The following is a 17554-nucleotide window of genomic DNA, read 5'->3' on the forward strand; positions in this document are numbered from 1 at the left end:
ATGAGGACGTGAAAATGCACTGCATAATAAGATGCTAATGGTCTCTTGGCGCTTCTGTTCAGTAGACCAGCATCTCACAGACATGATTTGCAATTGCCCTTAGCACTTGGATTATGTTTTATGGCATGCTTTCAAAATAGATTAGTTGCTTTTAAAGTGAGCGAATTTGTGTGTAGGTGGATGGGGCGTCCTTTGTATGGTGACCTGTATTTAAGAGCACTCCAAAACCCGAGAGATAAAACTGCCAGAGACTCTACAGTTTTTGATAGGGTTTTGAAAGCGTTCTAATTTGGGAATCTAATCACACTCTTTCCAACAGGGTTTTAAAACAGGTGCTTAAAAGGTGTGCACAGAGCTTTATAATCTTGCTCCACAGGAAATTAGGCCTTTAAAATGCTAATTGGCACTCAGCTTCGTTCAACTGGAACTGGATTGTAAACTATGTCAACTTGTCTATGTAAACTTGGAGCTGCAAAACCGCTCAATGAAAATATGAATTGTTTCATGCTCCGCTTGCTTCCACGAAGGCGGGTATCCAGGAAACCATCGCTATTATCCAATGCCAGACTTCTGCAACTTACCAGGAGCTTCCACCTGCAAATTTAAGTGGCAGGCAAACTCTCTGTGGATTATAATGGCGTATCTTTGTTTTGCATCCCAGCAGGCACTCTTAAAGATTAGAGTCGATGCTTTCAGGATAAACAACAAACCTGTTCGAGCGTATGTTCGGGCCACGGGCAGCTCATTGAGGATGCAGCACGTTAACATGCACGCATGAACTTTAGGAATGCGAGTGATGAAATTTAGGTCTTCAGGAAGAGCTAACGAAGAGCTGTCATGTGAATGTATAAGAATAACTAATCTGAACAGACGTACCAAATGGCTGAAAGGAAGTCAGTGGCAATTAAGGTTTAAATGAAGCACTGAAAAGTTCCATACATTAAGATTTGACTCCTCTGGTAATATGGTAACGGTGCATTAAAACTTATTTTTGTTTTCATGCACAATTAGTTCACTTATGTCCTTGTCAGTTCTTGCACAACAACTGCTTGTGCTACTTGCCTTAACCTGGAACAACAATCTCCAGTGGTGTGCTACTGACATCTAGTGGTGATTGCAGAAAAATTTGAGCCTAGTGTCCTACTACTGAGTCTAAGTCAGGGTTCCTCAGATCTTTCCCTGGAGGGACAATGCTTCAACCCTGATCAAACTCACCTACCTGTAATTTTCTAATAATCCTGAAGACATTGATTAGCATGCTCAGATGTGTTTGACTAGGGTTAGAGCTAAACTCTGCAGGAAAGTGGTTCTTTTGAGCAAGATTTGAGTATCCCTAGTCTAAAAAAAAAACAGGGGTGTCCAATCCTGCTCCTGGAGGGTCACTGTCCTGGAGAGTTTAGCTCCAACCCCAATTAAACACATCTGAATCAGCTAATCAAGGTCTTAGTAGGCATACTAGAAACTTCCAGGCAGGTGTTGTTGAGGCAAGCTGGAGCTAAACTCTGCAGGACACCAGCCCTCCAAGACCAAATTTGGACACTCCTTAAGTAAACCATAGAATCTGACTAAAGATAAAATTGATCAAGCATATCATTAACTGAGTGTAACTATACTCGAAAATGTTCAAAACCACTGCCTAAACTACCATACAAACTACATCTGCGTTGTAGTGACGCGTTACAAAATAAAAATCTAAGAAATGTTTCGAGGATAAAGTCGAAATACTACAAGAATAAAGTCAAAATGTTTCCAAACTACAGTCAAAATATTTTGAGAATAAAGTCAAAGTCTCAGCTTTCAACATCTATCAGTTTTATAGTGCAATACAAACATTGTCTATTACAATAATGTTTTTCACACTCTTTGACAGATCGCCTTATTTGCGTTAATTAAAGTGGCATGTGAGTCAATCATCTATCTGATTACAATAATGAGACATTAATTTCATTAGGCTATACTGTTTTTTTTTTCATGCCTTCTGATGTTCCTTTACTTTTATATCTTACTATAAACTTGAAATGAAGAGGAAAAACACATTTATAATTTGTATTTCATGATAAGATTGACAGAATTTGAAAGCTGAGCTGTGTTATATTAAAAGCAACACAGCACAAAACTATTGCGATTACTGGGTGGCTGGCTTGCTACAATTAATAAATGGAAGGCGTTAAATATTATGTCTAATGTCTAGTTATTATGTCTAATATAATGTCTAGAACGTTTTGATGTTTTTAATTAAAAGCGTGAGGAATGAAAGGTTGGACACCACAGATGTTTTTGTAGAGTAGGTAGTGTAATTTTCACAAAGAAAAGATGTGAACTAATAAATTGATTCACATGAATATAGTGATCTGTCATGCCACATTAAAGAGCTTGACATTATTGTAAATCACATAGTTTTGGCTATAAAACTGATTTTGAAAGCTGAGACTTCGTTTTACATAAAAAGTACTAAAAGCACAAAGCTTATTGCTATTGGGGAGTTGGCACACTACAAAAAACAACTGCAGTTGACGGCATGAAATATTATTTCCAAGCATACTGTCCCCACGAGTATGACACATGGTATGATTTCTGCGTATAATCCCACAAATATCTGTAGTGTTAAAAAAGAGAGCTACAGTGCCCCCCCAAAGGAATGTCGATCTGGTGTGTGGGTTGATGTTTAGATAAAAAGTTGTTCCTGTTCAGTCTTAATAAAGATCACATTTTTGATATTAAGATGTTTCTGCAAGTCCTTAAAATTGACTCTTCCTCTTCTCCGGTTGCCTGACAACTTCTCCCAGTGCTGTCAATCTCAATGTCTTTAAGATGTTTTTTAATTATCGAAACATTCTGACTTTATTCTCGTAATTTTGACTTTATTCTCAAAACATTGACTTTAATCTCATAATCTTAGATTGTTTTTTGTTTTTTTGTTTTTTAACACGGCACTAAAACACCATTGTAACAAACAAACCAGCAATGTAATATAGATATGGTGAAAACTAACTGATATTTTTACTGCTTCTAAAGATGGACCACCGTATGTGTGTGCGAGAAACAGAAACACACCTGGGCTGTTCAGTCAGACATGGCATTAGAGAAGAACAAGAGACTTACAAGAGATCACGCTAAAAAGCAGGCTTCAGTGGTTCTTGTGGTGTTGGTGTGGGTGTTAAAACTTCTGCCAAAGTAGCTTTTTTATTAAGAAAACTTCAGAACACTAATGTTGAGTAAACCTAGTAAGCAAAGGCTAGTAAGCAGTTAGCTTAGCAGTGGCACAAATAGATTTTGACACCTTGATTTGAGTATAACCTTTTCCAAGAACTCTCTTCACAGTTATTCTCATTGCTAGCATGTCAAACAGGTGTTCTGAATTACGTTCTGTCAGATTTGAAACACTGCCCCCTATGTGCCTATGTGCAACTGTCTCTCTCTCCTTTTGGTCCTGGAATGACCCACAGCCCATGTGATACAAATTTTACAGGCAACGACAACAGTCTCTGTCTGTAAACTTTTCTGAGCTAAATTTAGCACTGGGTCAAACAGAACAAGATTGCTTAGCTATTGCATAGAAATTATATAACATACAAACACTATTAGAACATGAAGTGTTGAGCAAACAATATCAGAGTGGACCAGAATGAAGGGACGAAAACAAGAGGTTGGCCACCTCAAGGATGGTAGGTCAGATCAACACCCTGGCACAAGGTCACCCAGAGGACCCGTACGTGTGTGGGTGCGTGCGCTTATTTATATATCTTCAAACGTCCTCCTTCTTTGGGGCATGACAGGTGGCCCCCCAGCTCCACCTGTCCATCCTTTTCCACAGCCACATGGTGGCGGACGAATCCAGAAAGGGATCAGTCATTCAAGAAATGGCATGCTGAAGTGCCACGGGGCCACCGAAGATCTCTGGACACCGGATCAGACGCAGCTGCCCCCCGGCTGCTATTTTCACTCAGCTTAAAGCACCATGGGCAGCCAGCATCTACGCCATGGACTACTCACAACAACCAGTCTGTCTCTGCACGCCATGAAGTCCACCGCAGGGGAGCACGAGCATCCCGCGCACGATACCCAGAGCTTGCCCTCCGACCCCGACGAGCTGGACAGTGGCAGCGAAAGCTCGGAGAAATCCACCGGCGCAGGGAGTCCCATGCGGGGCCACAGGGAGGCGGGGAGACGCAGAGGGGGTCGTAGACTCGCAGGGGTGAGCAAACAACGGCAGGCAGCTAATGCTCGGGAGCGAGACCGCACGCACAGCGTCAACACTGCCTTCACGGCTCTGCGTACCCTTATCCCTACCGAGCCGGCCGACAGGAAGTTGTCAAAAATCGAGACCCTGCGATTGGCATCGAGCTACATTTCTCACTTGGCCAACGTGCTTCTGCTAGGGGAGGACTGCAGGGACGGGCAACCGTGTCTGAAATATCATAACATCTTGCAAAGCAACACCAACCTCAAAACCCCACCAGTCCGACCCATCTGCACCTTCTGCTTGAGCAACCAGAGGAAAATGGTGAGTCCTTGAGCTGCCACCGGTTGTCTGTAAAGGCTGGATTTCCAGAAATTTTGGCTTTGTTGGTAATACCAGATTTGTTTGTATTTGATTTCGTGTTGCTTGCCAGAAGTACCTTTTCCTGAATTGTCCCTAAAGTGTTCAACTGCAATAATGCATGCCTACGCATTTCACAGAATTGCAAACCAATTGTTGTACAGGTGTGAATTCTAACACCTTTCAATTATCATCTACTTCTGCAGCTTAGAGATGGGGAAAAGCACACAACTGCGTGACAGTAGAAGTTCTCTGACTGACCTCTGCTACGAGCTCTCAACGTCTGAATGTTTACATGTAAAGAGACATTGCCTTGCACAAAGACGAGACATTTTGCTGTATGTTATTTTTTTTAATCTCTGAAGACAGACAAAACGAGTGCCAAGAAGAGAGACGAATCTGCACTTTCTCTGCATGTGTGTCCACCTTATCAACTGTGTTTTGGTTAATGTAACTGGAGAATATGTGTAAAGTTGCACCTGGTGGGAGGCTATTTCAGTATCAGATATAGTAAGCTACACCATCCCTCGCCTTAAAAAACAGTCTTGTGTCTGCCTCCTGCACGTCACATGATGGTAATTGAAACCTTACGGTTTGCAGTGGTTGCTGTCAGTACAACAGCGGGTAAAAATCTCATCCCCTCCCTCTTGTCTCCACATCTACGCCAGGACCATGATCCCAACATGGCTCTTAGGAGACTGTAAACAAGATTCTAACCTCAGCACGATAATTTGGGTTGGACGAAGCAAGCTAAATATTTATTCGAAAGTTCAAGTGTCACATGACCGAATGCTACAGGTGGAAGTATTTAATAATCTTTCATGTCTTGGGAACTCTTGTTGGTCAAGGTACATGATCCCAAACACGAGCCCTGGGTTATGACCGTGACCCCCAAATGTTGTATAGCCTTGTCGCAAATGCTACCCTAACTCCTTGCGATCATATTTTGAGTTGACGCTTTGGTGACATAATGTTGCATAGCCTGTCGAGTAATAGTGCGCACCAGTGCAGGCTCGGGAAGAGGGTACTTCGAGGTCACAACAAAGAGCATGCTTGTGCTTCTGAATATTAAAACACCAAATTCAGTCTTGTGGATTTCACGGAAATTGGTGTGAAGTAAGGCCACGTGAGTGCCAAATCATGAGTGCCTACGTCAAGACCAGATGTTGCGTTAACCGGAAATTGTCCGTCGTTGACGGAATATTTTTAACATTGACGGAAAAATCTGAAGGCCGTCCGTCATTTTTGATGAAGTACACTGAGGGTGATCTAATGTAGAATCGTAGCTGTAATTCCCACCCCGTCCAGATGGTGGTGAGTGCGCTCCAATGTAGCAGGACAGAACTAGATGCAGAACAAAAACGGAACTGTCACTAATGTTTTGCTATGTGTTCAGATGAGTACACAGAAACTACAACGATCTATCATGCGACATTAAAGAGCGCCAAAACGGTATTTATTGCTTGAATTTCCTAATAAAATGGACAGAATTTAAAACTTTGTTTTATAACAAAGCCTAGCCTATTGCTATTTTTTGGAAGGAAAAAATATCTATGTAACGTTACTGTTTATTCATCAACTGAAAACAACATAGACCAAAAGACTGATTGTGATTTAAGAATCGATTTTGGTTCATTAAAATGAGAATCAAGGAATTTGTTGTTGTTTACCCAGCCCTAGCATATTGTTTTTATACACTGCGCTGTCGTCCTGTAGGTTCATGATTAAAAATGAAAATGTGAACAAAAATAAAAGCAATTAAATGTTTTATTCTAATTAAAATATTAAAACTATAAAGACGGGTAATAATAGATTATGACGGAATTTTTACGACCCTGTTAAAGTATAGCGCAACCTCTGGTCAAGACAGAATTTATTGGCGCGTCAATAAATAATTTACCACAACTGTAGCTATGCAACTGTCCCTGCTATTGCAGCTCTTTTGTACAGGACTTGGGATAGTTCACCCAAAAATAAAAATTCTGTCGTTGATTATTTACCCTTACGTTGTTTCAAACCCGTAAGGGGCTGTTCACATATCGTGCCTAAAACGCGTGGAAAATGCTAGGCGCATCGATTTTTCCTCCTTTCCAAAGCGCTCTGTAGCTTGCGCTCCCATGGCGTCTGCTGATGCTAAGTAACCATGACCCGCACTCTCAATGAAGACGTGGAAGTTTCATCAAAGGACAAACGGATTTCCAGCACTAAACATTGTTTGCTGTAGCTCTGCTACTACATTTATTTAAAAATTTACAGCTATGATCCGCTGTTTCTCCATCTTGGCTGAGCTTTCAATGTTGTTACTGGAAAGGACGGAGCTAATTGGTTGAATGTTGTCACATGACCCGCGGTGCGCTTGCGGCATTCTGAAAGGTTGAGACGTTTTCATCTCGATGCGGCGCGAACGCGCCTGAAAAACCGACCGCGTCGTTTCCATTATGAGCGCGGCTGCCGCGCGTCTACATTTGAAATAACGAACTTGAGCAAAAAAACGCGATATGTGAACGGCCCCTAAGACCCTAATCACACCGAACGCGTTTTTTAGTTCTAAAAACGGGAGGCGCACCGCACTGCCTTTTTCTGGTGACTTTTAAAAAAAAAGAGCAGTGCGTTGCGGTTTTTTTATGTTGCTAGGCAACCATCAAATAAGCCGTCCTGTCAATCTAATCAAAGGATTATAGCGCGAGCGCTCTAAAATCTTTGGTTCTTAGCTGTTAAGTAAACTGTCATTTCAGCAAAAAACTTAAAACATACAGCTCCGGGTAACCCGTGATAGACACCAAAAGTTTCTCCATCACTGCAGTCTCCGGACATTTTAAGCGTCTGTATAACTTTCGTCACCACAACAGAAGGCCCGCCTCTCTATTCATTCGATTGGATAATGGAAAAAAACACGATGATGAGCACTTTGCTTTTTTTTCAACTTCAGGCACTCAGAGCTTTCCGGCAAAAACGCGAGGCACCCGCGGCGCATAACGCTCACTGCCTATAGAAAACAATTTTAAAAAAAGGCGCCTCTCGCAAAAACGCGTTCGGTGTGATCGCGGCCTAAGACTTCTTTGGGCATCTTTGGAACACAAACTAAGATATTTTTGACGAAATGTAAGGGTTTCCTGACCCTACTTGCAACGCAACTACCACGTTCAAGGTCCAGAAAGTTAGTGAGGAAGTTGATAAAATAGTCCAACTTTAATTTTATGAAGCTATGAGGACGACAACACATTTTGTGTGCGAAGAACATAAAAATAACTTAATTCAACAATTCTTTTCCTTGTCTGTCTTAAACGTGTATTCACGAGATTAGTACTTTTCCGGTCCTTGAACGTGGTATTTCCGTTGCTGTGTGCGCAGGGTCAGAAAGCTCTTGGATTTCATCGAAAATATCTTAATTTATGTTTCGGAGACAAACAAAGGTCTTACGGGTTTGGAACGACGTAAGGGTGAGTAATTAATGACAAAATTTTCATTTTTGGGTGAACTATCCCTTTAAGAAAGGCCAGTTTGATTTCGGTAGGTGTCCCTCAAGTTTTTAAGGTCTTGGGGAATGGTCAGCAAGCTTTCTGTCTTGTAGTGTGCACTAGGGTTAAGTACACTGAAACGTCATCTGCTGGACCTCGTCTTATATTGTTTACATTAACATAATTACTAAGAACTAAAAATTTAAGCCTGAGATTTACTGTGATAACGATTTATTTTCAGATTCTGCATCTACGCAGACGTGATTGTGATACCAGTCAGTTATTTATATCCAAAATGTTTACCTGCGTGTCTTGTTTGTCTGATCTCTGCGGATTGTGCAGAATGACTCTTCCTTGCATTGAAAACACGTTCTTTTTCCAATACGGATGTTTAAAAAAAAAAAAAAATGTGCAATGGAAGTACCACATATTGTACTGGAAATACTGTATTATGATAAGGCTTTTGTAAATATTTGCACTTTTTACCCTTACAATTGAATGGTCAAAATGCCTTAAACCAGCAATATGGCCTATCTTCAAAATATTTTAAACACTAGCCTGTCATATTCTAATACTTGAATTGTATACGCTTCTAAAAGTGGTCCTTTGCACATGCCAAACATCAAACGAGCTGCTATTTAATGATCAAGTATTTTTGTACAAGGAAAACGTCTGTACTCTGACTTTTTCAAACCATTAAATTATTTTTGAACAACGTTCTGAATTTCATCTTTGGTCTTGAGGTGCCCCCTAGTGGAAGAGACACACTGCATGCAATTTTAAAATGGTGGACTGAAAGCTGATGGAAAAACAGAAGACCTACACATGAAGTATATAGTTCTAGGTCTTTATTTCTTAAAAAAAGTCAATTAGTTATTCAGATTAAAGAAATCGGTGACAAATAAGATGGAGATACATCATAGAAGAGGTTGGGAGTCATTTAAGGGTCTTTACAGGGTGATCAGCAAATTGTTTTCAGCGCTGTACAGTTTCGTAGGCAGGGAACAGAACGCTGATGGATGTTATGGGAGAAGGACTTAACCCTTTGGCAATAACATCACGATGAGACAAGGTGACCGTATTTTTTTTTTTCGTTTCCCTTTCTGGACACTGATCATGACAGGGCATGAAGGCATCAATACCATATAGAAAAGGGCGTCTTAAAAGCAAACAAGGCAGCCTGATCTAATTTAATGGAATGTCAATTCATAAAGGAATCATTATAACAATAATTTAAGATGTCCAAACTGTGTCAACACTTAAAAGTTCCTTGAGTGAGTAAATAATTACAAAGGTTGACCACAACTTTTGTGCTATTTTAAGTGTAAACCTTAATATTAGAAAAATCTGTTAAAATTAACCATTTGTTATAAAGCCCTTAAATGACATCTAAATGTTATGGTTTGAAAAACAGGAGGTAGAATCAAAAAAAAAAAAAAAAAAAAAAAAAAAAAGGCCAAAAGAAATAAAAAAAAAAAAAAATAATAAAAAAAAATAATATTAGAAAGACAAGCACTTCTGTAACAAAACATTCTGTTGACATGGTGTTTTAGTCTCCCTCCTCTTCCTCAGATTCTGACTCTGAAAAAAATAAGTGAATTGATTATTACAAGAACCATTTTCAATCTGAACATTTCAGAGAAAGGAGAAAAAAAAAAAAAAAAAATAAAAAAAAAAAAAAAAAAAATGCTTACCCTCCTCAGCGTTCTTCAGCCATTCTACGAACTTCTTCATCTGCTCGAGGAAGACGCTCTTTCCTTTGGCCATGTGGCCTTCCGTGTACCACTTCAAAATAACCTCCTCACTCAAAACATCAGCTACAATGGTCAAAAAGAAAAAAAAACATTTTCAAAACACTTCAACCAGATGTAACCTCTACACATCGTTGCACAGTCCAAGTAACATTTTTGTACACAAACCACCACAGCATTTCAAGCCTTGGGCTTAAGATCAGCTATTGAAGAGACACCTTTGTAAAGAAGCACCACGATCTTCTGGAAGGCCTTCATGAAGTGGATATTGTCGTAGCAGTACTCCTGGATCTTCAGCAGGAGGGTGAGCTCAGACAGGCCCTGGGAGGTGAAGGCCTTCAGCAGTGGGCTGTATTGCTGCAAACAGAGTTAGCAGAACATATTACAGTCTGTAATTAGATCAAAGGAAGTACTGCAGATCATTAAACCTTCTGGAAGCATCATAGATACCTTCAAGTGTTTGATGGCTTGCTCTGTGACGAGCTCCTCCTTTTTATTCCACTCGACGGAGCTCATGACACTGGTCCACACGATGCCGATCATTGTCTGCTCGGAGATGCTTGTTTTCTTCATCTCTTCACGAACGTAGGCAATGATCTGGGGAACCAGCAAGACTGATTAACCAACAAAAAAAAAAAAAAAAATAACCAGATGCAATTTTTTCTGCCAAGTTGAGTAGAAACTCACGTCTTTGAGGGTCTCGCCGCGGGACATCTGCTCTTGCAGTTCTTTCTGAAGCTCTTTGCGTGCTCCGATGGACTGCTGGTTGCGAGCGAAGTCCGAGAGCTCCTTCAGCCCAGCGTCGGTGAAATATTTTGAGAAGTGTTCGCAGCTACGCTTGTTGGCAGGGAACAACTCCTGTTTTGGGTAAAAGAGGAACGGGTTACATCAACATCAGCAAGCAAAATAAAAAAGTAGTGCTGTCAATCCAAGATTTTTTTTTTCTGGAATTAATAGATTAAATCACAAATCACATGATTAATCATGGTTAAATCACACGATTAATCGTGATATTTGTGATTAACGGTGACTAATCAAATACCCACGCAATTAACTATGGTTCAATCACAAAATTATCATGCTTTAATCAAATATCATCACGTGACTAATCACTGTTAAAACCACAAGCCACACTACTAATCATGGATAACCATGTGATTAAACCACAGTTAACTCACGTGATTAATCCCGCTTAACCGCGATTGAACATGAATAATCATGCGATTAATCAAATAATTCATGCTGCTAAATCACGTAATAATTACACAATTAACCTGGAAATCACCACACAATTAATCACACAATTAATCACAGTTAAGTCACAAATCACACGATTATTTGCAGATAACCACACGATTAATCACGCGACAATTTGTTTAACCATGATTAATCGCGTTTATCCATGATTAATCTTGTGATTTGAGACTTAACAGTGATTAATCACGTGAATATTTGTGATTAATCGTGCAATTATTAAATCATCAAGCGGTTAACCACCGTTTAATCACAAAATCGGCACACGATTAAAATCCCAAATAATCACGTGATTATTCACGAATCATGCGATTATTCAGTTAAATCACGTGATTAGTCACGAATTACACAATTAATCATGGACACCACGCGATTAATCAAATAATCACGATGAACCCCACCTAATGTTAAGAGTTTTTAAACATGCTTTCATAGTGCAATAATTGTACATTAAATCCTCAAACTAACATAGAAACAAAAAGACAGTACTCGTTTAATATTAGTTAAACATTTTCTTTTATGACTGAAGGAGAGTATCACTGATACCAATATTACTGATGTCTATAGGAAATTGTTTTTTCCCCTAATATTTAACCATTGACTAAAGCTATTCAACATTACAGTATAATCGAGAGCCATCAATCTTAACTTACTTTATAAAAAAAAAAAAAAAAAACCTAGTAGTAAATATGCAGAAGTTATCAAACACCTAATGCTAAACTAAATCTAGAAGAATGCTTTTGAAGCTGCAAACAAAATTGTAAGATTTCAGATTTTGTTCATTTTAGTTATTTGTCCTTCTGTCAGTTGTTGTGAATATTTTCATTTGGCCTTTTCTGTATTTCAGGCTTAGTTTTAGTACTTAAATTTCTACTTCATTCATATTCACATTTTTATTAATTACCACCTAAATTGTTTACAGACTATTATTTCGCCACTTTGGAATTATAAGGTTCTATCTGACATGTCAAAATTGAGTTATTCACATTCTTATTCTGTCACAACTTATTTACATTGTGATGTTTCTTTTGTAAGCCGTGTACATTTTGGGCTTTGTTTTTAAGAAAACAAAAAGGGTTCTAAGTCTATGGAACACAAACTTTGAAGCTCAGCATCTCAAAAGTGTTCAGAATGCAGACAGAACCTTATAATTCCAAGGCGGCGATTTACCAAATTATTCAAAGAATTTCTTATTTTGTAGTTTTTTTTTAATACCAAGTATTATTAAATATTTAAACCTATTATTGAACATAACTAAAACTTCATTTTACATATTGTCATACAACAAAGCTATATTTTGGATTCTTTTGTGATCTTATAAGAGTTGCGTCCCTGAGGCTGCGTTACGACATTTACCATCAGCCTGTTGTCCATGCCAACTTTACGCAGGCTAGCAGCAACTGAGTTGATGTCTTTTTCGTTGATCCAAGATTTGAACAGCTTCACAGCGAAGGCAGCAGACACACCTGCAATAAAACCCAGACGCAAGTCAGTTTACAAATTCTTCTTCACTCAAAAGCGTCGCTAGTCTAGCATCAAACAAAGTCTAAAGTCTGTCATTACCTTCCTTGACCAAGTTCTCATTAAAGAGGCTGCTCAGGATGGAGGCTGATATATTGCCATTGGCCAGCAGGATTCCGGTAAGCATGGCCAATTTATTCCTCTCTGACTCGGTGAACCCTTTTAAAAACAGCAGCAGCTGTGAAAGAAAAGAGAAAAAGAAGAGACGTTATCATGGGACTTTCCCGATGCACAACAACACAGACTTTGTTTGACTACCAAATATTGTATAATCCATAGTTCAACACTTTCGCTTACCTTCTTAATCTCCTCTTCAAACCCTTTCTCCAGGTACTTGTAACGCCTGATCAGCTTGTTAAAAACCTACGATACAAGGTGAATGTGTTAAGACATGTAAAGAGGAAGCTGTTAAGTACACATAACACCCGTCACGTGGACATGAATTCAGAACAAGCTCCAAAACAAGACTATTTGCTGGTTTGCTAGCGTATAATTGTAAATACCTGAGCATAAGCCTGCATGGTCTCCAGGTCTTCACTTGCCGTGAAGAGGCAGTACTCAGTACGGGTCATGTCATCAGATAGAGTCCCTCCTGGGGCTGGGGAGAAAAATAAATAACATCTTTTAGATATACAGATTATATTATATAATAATACTATTATACGATTATATACTATATACACTAGTAAAAAATAAATATGATAGTGTGTGTGTGTGTGTATGTATGTATATATGTATATGTGTGTATATAGTAGAAAATATTAAATAAAATAAATTTAGATATACACTTTATATATAAATTAGTAAAAATATTTAGTAAACTTAAATGAATAATGTATAAATTATACTGATATTGTTATAAATGTTGTAACAATATTTATAAATAGTAGAAAATACTTAGTTGAAAAAAACTATTTCAAATGTACGCTCTATATAAAAACATAAAAAAATTTGTAAAAGTAAATGAATAAATCTATAAATTGTACTGATTAATAGAATTTATTTAGTAAGATTAATTTACTTATATAATATTAAATATTTCATATCTTAAACATTCTAATCAGTACAATTTGTAGATTACTCTTACTAATATTTTTTAATAAATCATTTATTGTAGATAATCTAATTGTAGATATACATTATATATAAATGATATTAGAACTAATATTTATATATGAATATTGTTACAAAATATTAGTAGAAAATATTTAGCAAAAATATTTTAGATGTACACATCATACATAAATATATTAAAAACCGCAAAAGTAAATGAATAAATAAATATGCATCAATTGTACCGCTTAAAAAATATTTAGCAAAATATATAATTTATAAAAATAGTTAAACTCCATAAAATGTTGACATTTACATTTAAATGATATTGGTACAAATATTTTGTAACATTTACATAAATATTAGTAAAAAAAAAAAAAAAAAAAAAAAAAAAAAGTACACTTCAAAAATAAATTTGTAAAAAAAAAAAAAAATCTCTCTTTTTTTTTTTTTTTTTACAAATTTATTTTTGAAGTGTACTTTTTTTTTTATTTAGCAAAAGGAAATTTATCTACATTGTAGATATACATTTTATTTACATATAAATGATATTGGTGTTAATATTTTTGTACACTGTACATATTAGAAAAGTTTGTAAAACATTATATATAGCAGGCAAGTATTTTTACATGAATTTAGATGTACACTAAATATTACTAAAATCCTTTGTAAAAGTAAATACAAGTTGCAGATAAATATTTTATTCATAACCAATTAAAACATACTTAGTAAAAAATACATAGCATACATCTAAAAATGTAGAAATTAATATTTAGTAAAATTAAAGAATTAAAAAAAAAAACTATATATACACACACTCATTATTTATGAATTTTATATATATATATATATATATATATATATATATATATATATATATATATATATATATATATATATATATATATATATATAAAAAAAAAAAACCACACACATGCATACATACATAATGTATAACTAAATAAAAGACTGAAAAGATATTAACATCAGCCCATTAACGGAGCCACAGATGGTTGCTTACCCAGCATTCCTCCAGCCACCAGGATGTCGAAGAGTGTCTCAGCATACCGGCGGTAGTCGAGCTTGGCGCCGGAGGCATCGAGGAACTTTGCAACCGCTTCCAAATCTGTGCCAGTTTGGTTCAAGCCTTGAACAATACTTTCTTGAAACTGAGAAGGGTCAAATCTCTCCTTTTCATCTGCAAGGAAACAAGAGAAAGTTTCAAAATGGGAGCCACAGATATAAAATTGCTATTAAACTTTCCTCAGTCCACTTACCTCTTTTCCGAGTTTTAAAACGCTGGCCGGTAAGCGTTGGCTTTTGCTGCTTTTGATTATTCATAAAAGACACCTATGAAAAAAAACAAAATTAATGAAAACATTAGTACACATATTTATGTTCTGATTCATCTCACTGAAAAGTACGTGTAGATGTGGCAAAAAAATTTCACAACCCAGCTAAACCAAAAACACCACCTTTAAAACTTTAATAAACCACTTAAACCTTTGATAAACTGTTTTAATTACATACCCAGTTAAACCCGTATTAATTAACCCAACTTGTTACCATACGTCACGTTGCATCGTCAGCAAACTATTCACAATTTAATATTATAAATACAAAACTCATTTCATGCTTGTGTAAAGATATATTGCGGTGTAATCATATTTAACAGATTTTAAGTATCATTTTATAGGTCTGAACTGCAACTCACGCGCCGGTCTTGTGCTAAAGCTAACCGGCTAAAAATGAGGCCTAACCGGTCCTAATGTTGCTTAAAAAAACTATAATTCACATTTTAAAAGAGTTCAATTTCAAACGAAGGCAGTTTCAATAATTAACAGAGTTTAAATAATAACTGTAACAGAACAGACCAAACATTTTATTGTTTTTATTTAATTGCCATCATGTCGCCAGCTCCGCCATCATGATTTAAACAGCTGATCCTAAACGTGAGCGCAAAAACAGCCATCCTACAAAAACACCAAGTCACAACGACTCAAGATTGAGCGGTATACGCTTATTATAAGTATATAAAATATATGGAGGACTTACCGAAATGAATGCAGATAAAAAACGGCTTTTTGAACCCAAGAACAAAGCAAGACAATGGCAGGTCCGAACCCGACACACAAAACCCTCCTGGATGGCAAGAGGCTGCTGCGCCTGCGCGGTAGAAGAACTGAACAGCATCCGTACAGCTTGTTGATCCTCAGGATGTCGGTGTTGGACATTCCCTGCCTCTGTCCGATTTCCACCGTCCCATCAGGAATGGGAGTGATGGTTTCCAGTCCGGGCTGGATGGAGAAGGCTGTTCTTCCATAGTGCATGACGGAGCCGTAGTCGTATGGAGTGTTTTGGTTGTTGGTGTTTTGTTTCTGGAAGTTGTAGGCCATATCAGGAGAGATGTTCTCCCAGTTGATCTTGACGTACTGGTCGCGATCGCTCCTGGTTTGCTCGTGGTAGAAGCCCAGGGCGTGATTGAGCTCGTGCTGAACGATGCCGTGATACACACAGCCGTACCTGTTGAGGGAGACCACCTGTTTGCCACCAGTTCTACCAAGAGAAGAGTAGCACCTGAGAGGAGAGAGGAAACAAAAAGATTAAATATAAGCAATGTTTTGGACTAAGGCCAGTTAAATGTTTCTGGTTTTGTATGATTGTTCTCACCCATCTTTGTTCTCAATACTGATGTAGTCGGTCTGAGTTGATCTGGCCACAAAGCGGATGCAGGTTTTGGAGTGAAAGGTGGACATGGCGTTCGCAATCACTAATCTGTCATAATAGGCTGCAAACAAAAAGGGTCCACAGGTTTAAAATGAGGTCTTCATCAATCATATAGATGTTCAATAATTGAAGGAGATTCACTCACAGAATTCACTGCTCACTATGTAAGGGATCTCCACTATGTTGTTGGCGTTTTTCTTCCAGAAACAGTTGTTGTTTAAGCAGTAGAGAGCATTTCTGGTTTTGGGAAACAGCAGATCTCCTTCAATCAAGACTTCAGAAGATCCTGCATTTAAACAGAAACATACTGATTAAATAACTGAACATATTTATAATCTTAACCACATTTTAACACTATTTTTGAAACCCATTGCTGACTTCATAGAAATGTACAGGGTGACTGACCATTGTTGGTCTCCAAAATCCTTGTAGTGATGTCCAGAGGTTCAGGCTCTGACACAAACACTCCTTCAAACCCTTTCTCCTGGTGGCAGAAACAGAGATGTTTAAAACGACTCATCTGAGGAACCTTGATAATTTAAGGAGAGACTAGACCAGATCTTACCATGAGAGGAGACGCCTGTGAGACGCCAAACAGCAGCAGCAGAATGGAGAGGGAGGCTCTTGTGTCCATGTTGTCTCAGTGTGTAGAGATGTTCAGGATGCTCCTGTCCTGAGCTTTGGTGTCTTTGTGCTGTCAGACCTGGACTTTATATTCACCTGAGTAGGTGGGTCTACTGGGGATTATGGGTAGGGTCTTAGTGTCCAGAGACTAATGTGTGTAACTAAAGGGAGGAAAATCTGACTTTGTCTGTTAGTCAAAACCTGTGCAGAAACACACTATACACTAAAGTTTAAGTAATTTATTTATTGGTAACACTAATTTACACAAGGAAGACTTTTAAGGATTGAAAACCAAAACTGCTTACATTTCAGAGGAACAGTATATTTTGTTCTCTAGTCCACTTATTTTAGTTGCTGGGATGCTTCATAATAATTGGACTAATGTTTCTTTGTTATGACCGCATTGATAATTTGGTCCTTGCACATAAAATCCATGTTAATTTAAGTGGATCAGTTAAACAAATTTAAGGACCATTTCTGATTCTGTATGTTTCTGGTCTAACAGGCGAAGTCAGAGTTTCCTCCCTTTAGTTACACACATTAGTCTCTGGACACTAAGACCCTACCCATAATCCCCAGTAGACCCACCTACTCAGGTGAATATAAAGTCCAGGTCTGACAGCACA

The 17554-nt window shown here is 37.8% G+C and overlaps 2 protein-coding genes and 1 pseudogene across 2 annotated transcripts; 1 reads left to right on the forward strand and 2 right to left on the reverse strand.

The window, feature by feature from the left end:
• Positions 1-3578: 3578 nt before the first annotated feature.
• Positions 3579-5626, forward strand: si:ch211-246m6.4 (transcription factor 15). The gene is made up of 2 exons (XM_051094969.1): positions 3579-4504; positions 4747-5626. The coding sequence occupies exons 1-2, from the start codon at positions 3959-3961 to the stop codon at positions 4777-4779; spliced, it is 579 nt and encodes a 192-aa protein (XP_050950926.1). The 5' UTR covers positions 3579-3958; the 3' UTR covers positions 4780-5626.
• Positions 5627-8831: 3205 nt separating this feature from the next.
• bzw1a (basic leucine zipper and W2 domains 1a) lies at positions 8832-15738 on the reverse strand. The gene is made up of 12 exons (XM_051094963.1): positions 15633-15738; positions 14855-14927; positions 14599-14775; positions 13028-13122; positions 12822-12887; positions 12567-12702; positions 12360-12469; positions 10437-10607; positions 10200-10346; positions 9968-10106; positions 9693-9815; positions 8832-9579 (listed from the first exon to the last, which is right to left on the reverse strand). The coding sequence occupies exons 2-12, from the start codon at positions 14916-14918 to the stop codon at positions 9548-9550; spliced, it is 1260 nt and encodes a 419-aa protein (XP_050950920.1). The 5' UTR covers positions 14919-14927; positions 15633-15738; the 3' UTR covers positions 8832-9547.
• LOC127153391 (hatching enzyme 1.2-like) lies at positions 15524-17028 on the reverse strand (annotated as a pseudogene).
• Between the last annotated feature and the right edge of the window lie 526 nt (positions 17029-17554).

This window comes from Labeo rohita, chromosome 22, assembly GCF_022985175.1.
Source record: "Labeo rohita strain BAU-BD-2019 chromosome 22, IGBB_LRoh.1.0, whole genome shotgun sequence".
Lineage (NCBI taxonomy): Eukaryota > Metazoa > Chordata > Actinopteri > Cypriniformes > Cyprinidae > Labeo > Labeo rohita.

Bases quoted from the DNA above. Each gene is read 5' to 3' on its own strand.
- bzw1a (XM_051094963.1), bottom strand. From the start codon at position 14,918: ATGAATAATCAAAAGCAGCAAAAGCCAACGCTTACCGGCCAGCGTTTT. The intron at 12,703-12,821 runs GTAAGCGAAAGT...TTTCTTTCACAG, and splicing joins TTGAAGAGGAGATTAAGAAG to CTGCTGCTGTTTTTAAAAGG. The intron at 12,470-12,566 runs GTAATGACAGAC...GTTTTATTGCAG, and splicing joins TGAGAACTTGGTCAAGGAAG to GTGTGTCTGCTGCCTTCGCT.
- si:ch211-246m6.4 (XM_051094969.1), top strand. From the start codon at position 3,959: ATGGGCAGCCAGCATCTACGCCATGGACTACTCACAACAACCAGTCTG. The intron at 4,505-4,746 runs GTGAGTCCTTGA...CTACTTCTGCAG, and splicing joins TGAGCAACCAGAGGAAAATG to CTTAGAGATGGGGAAAAGCA.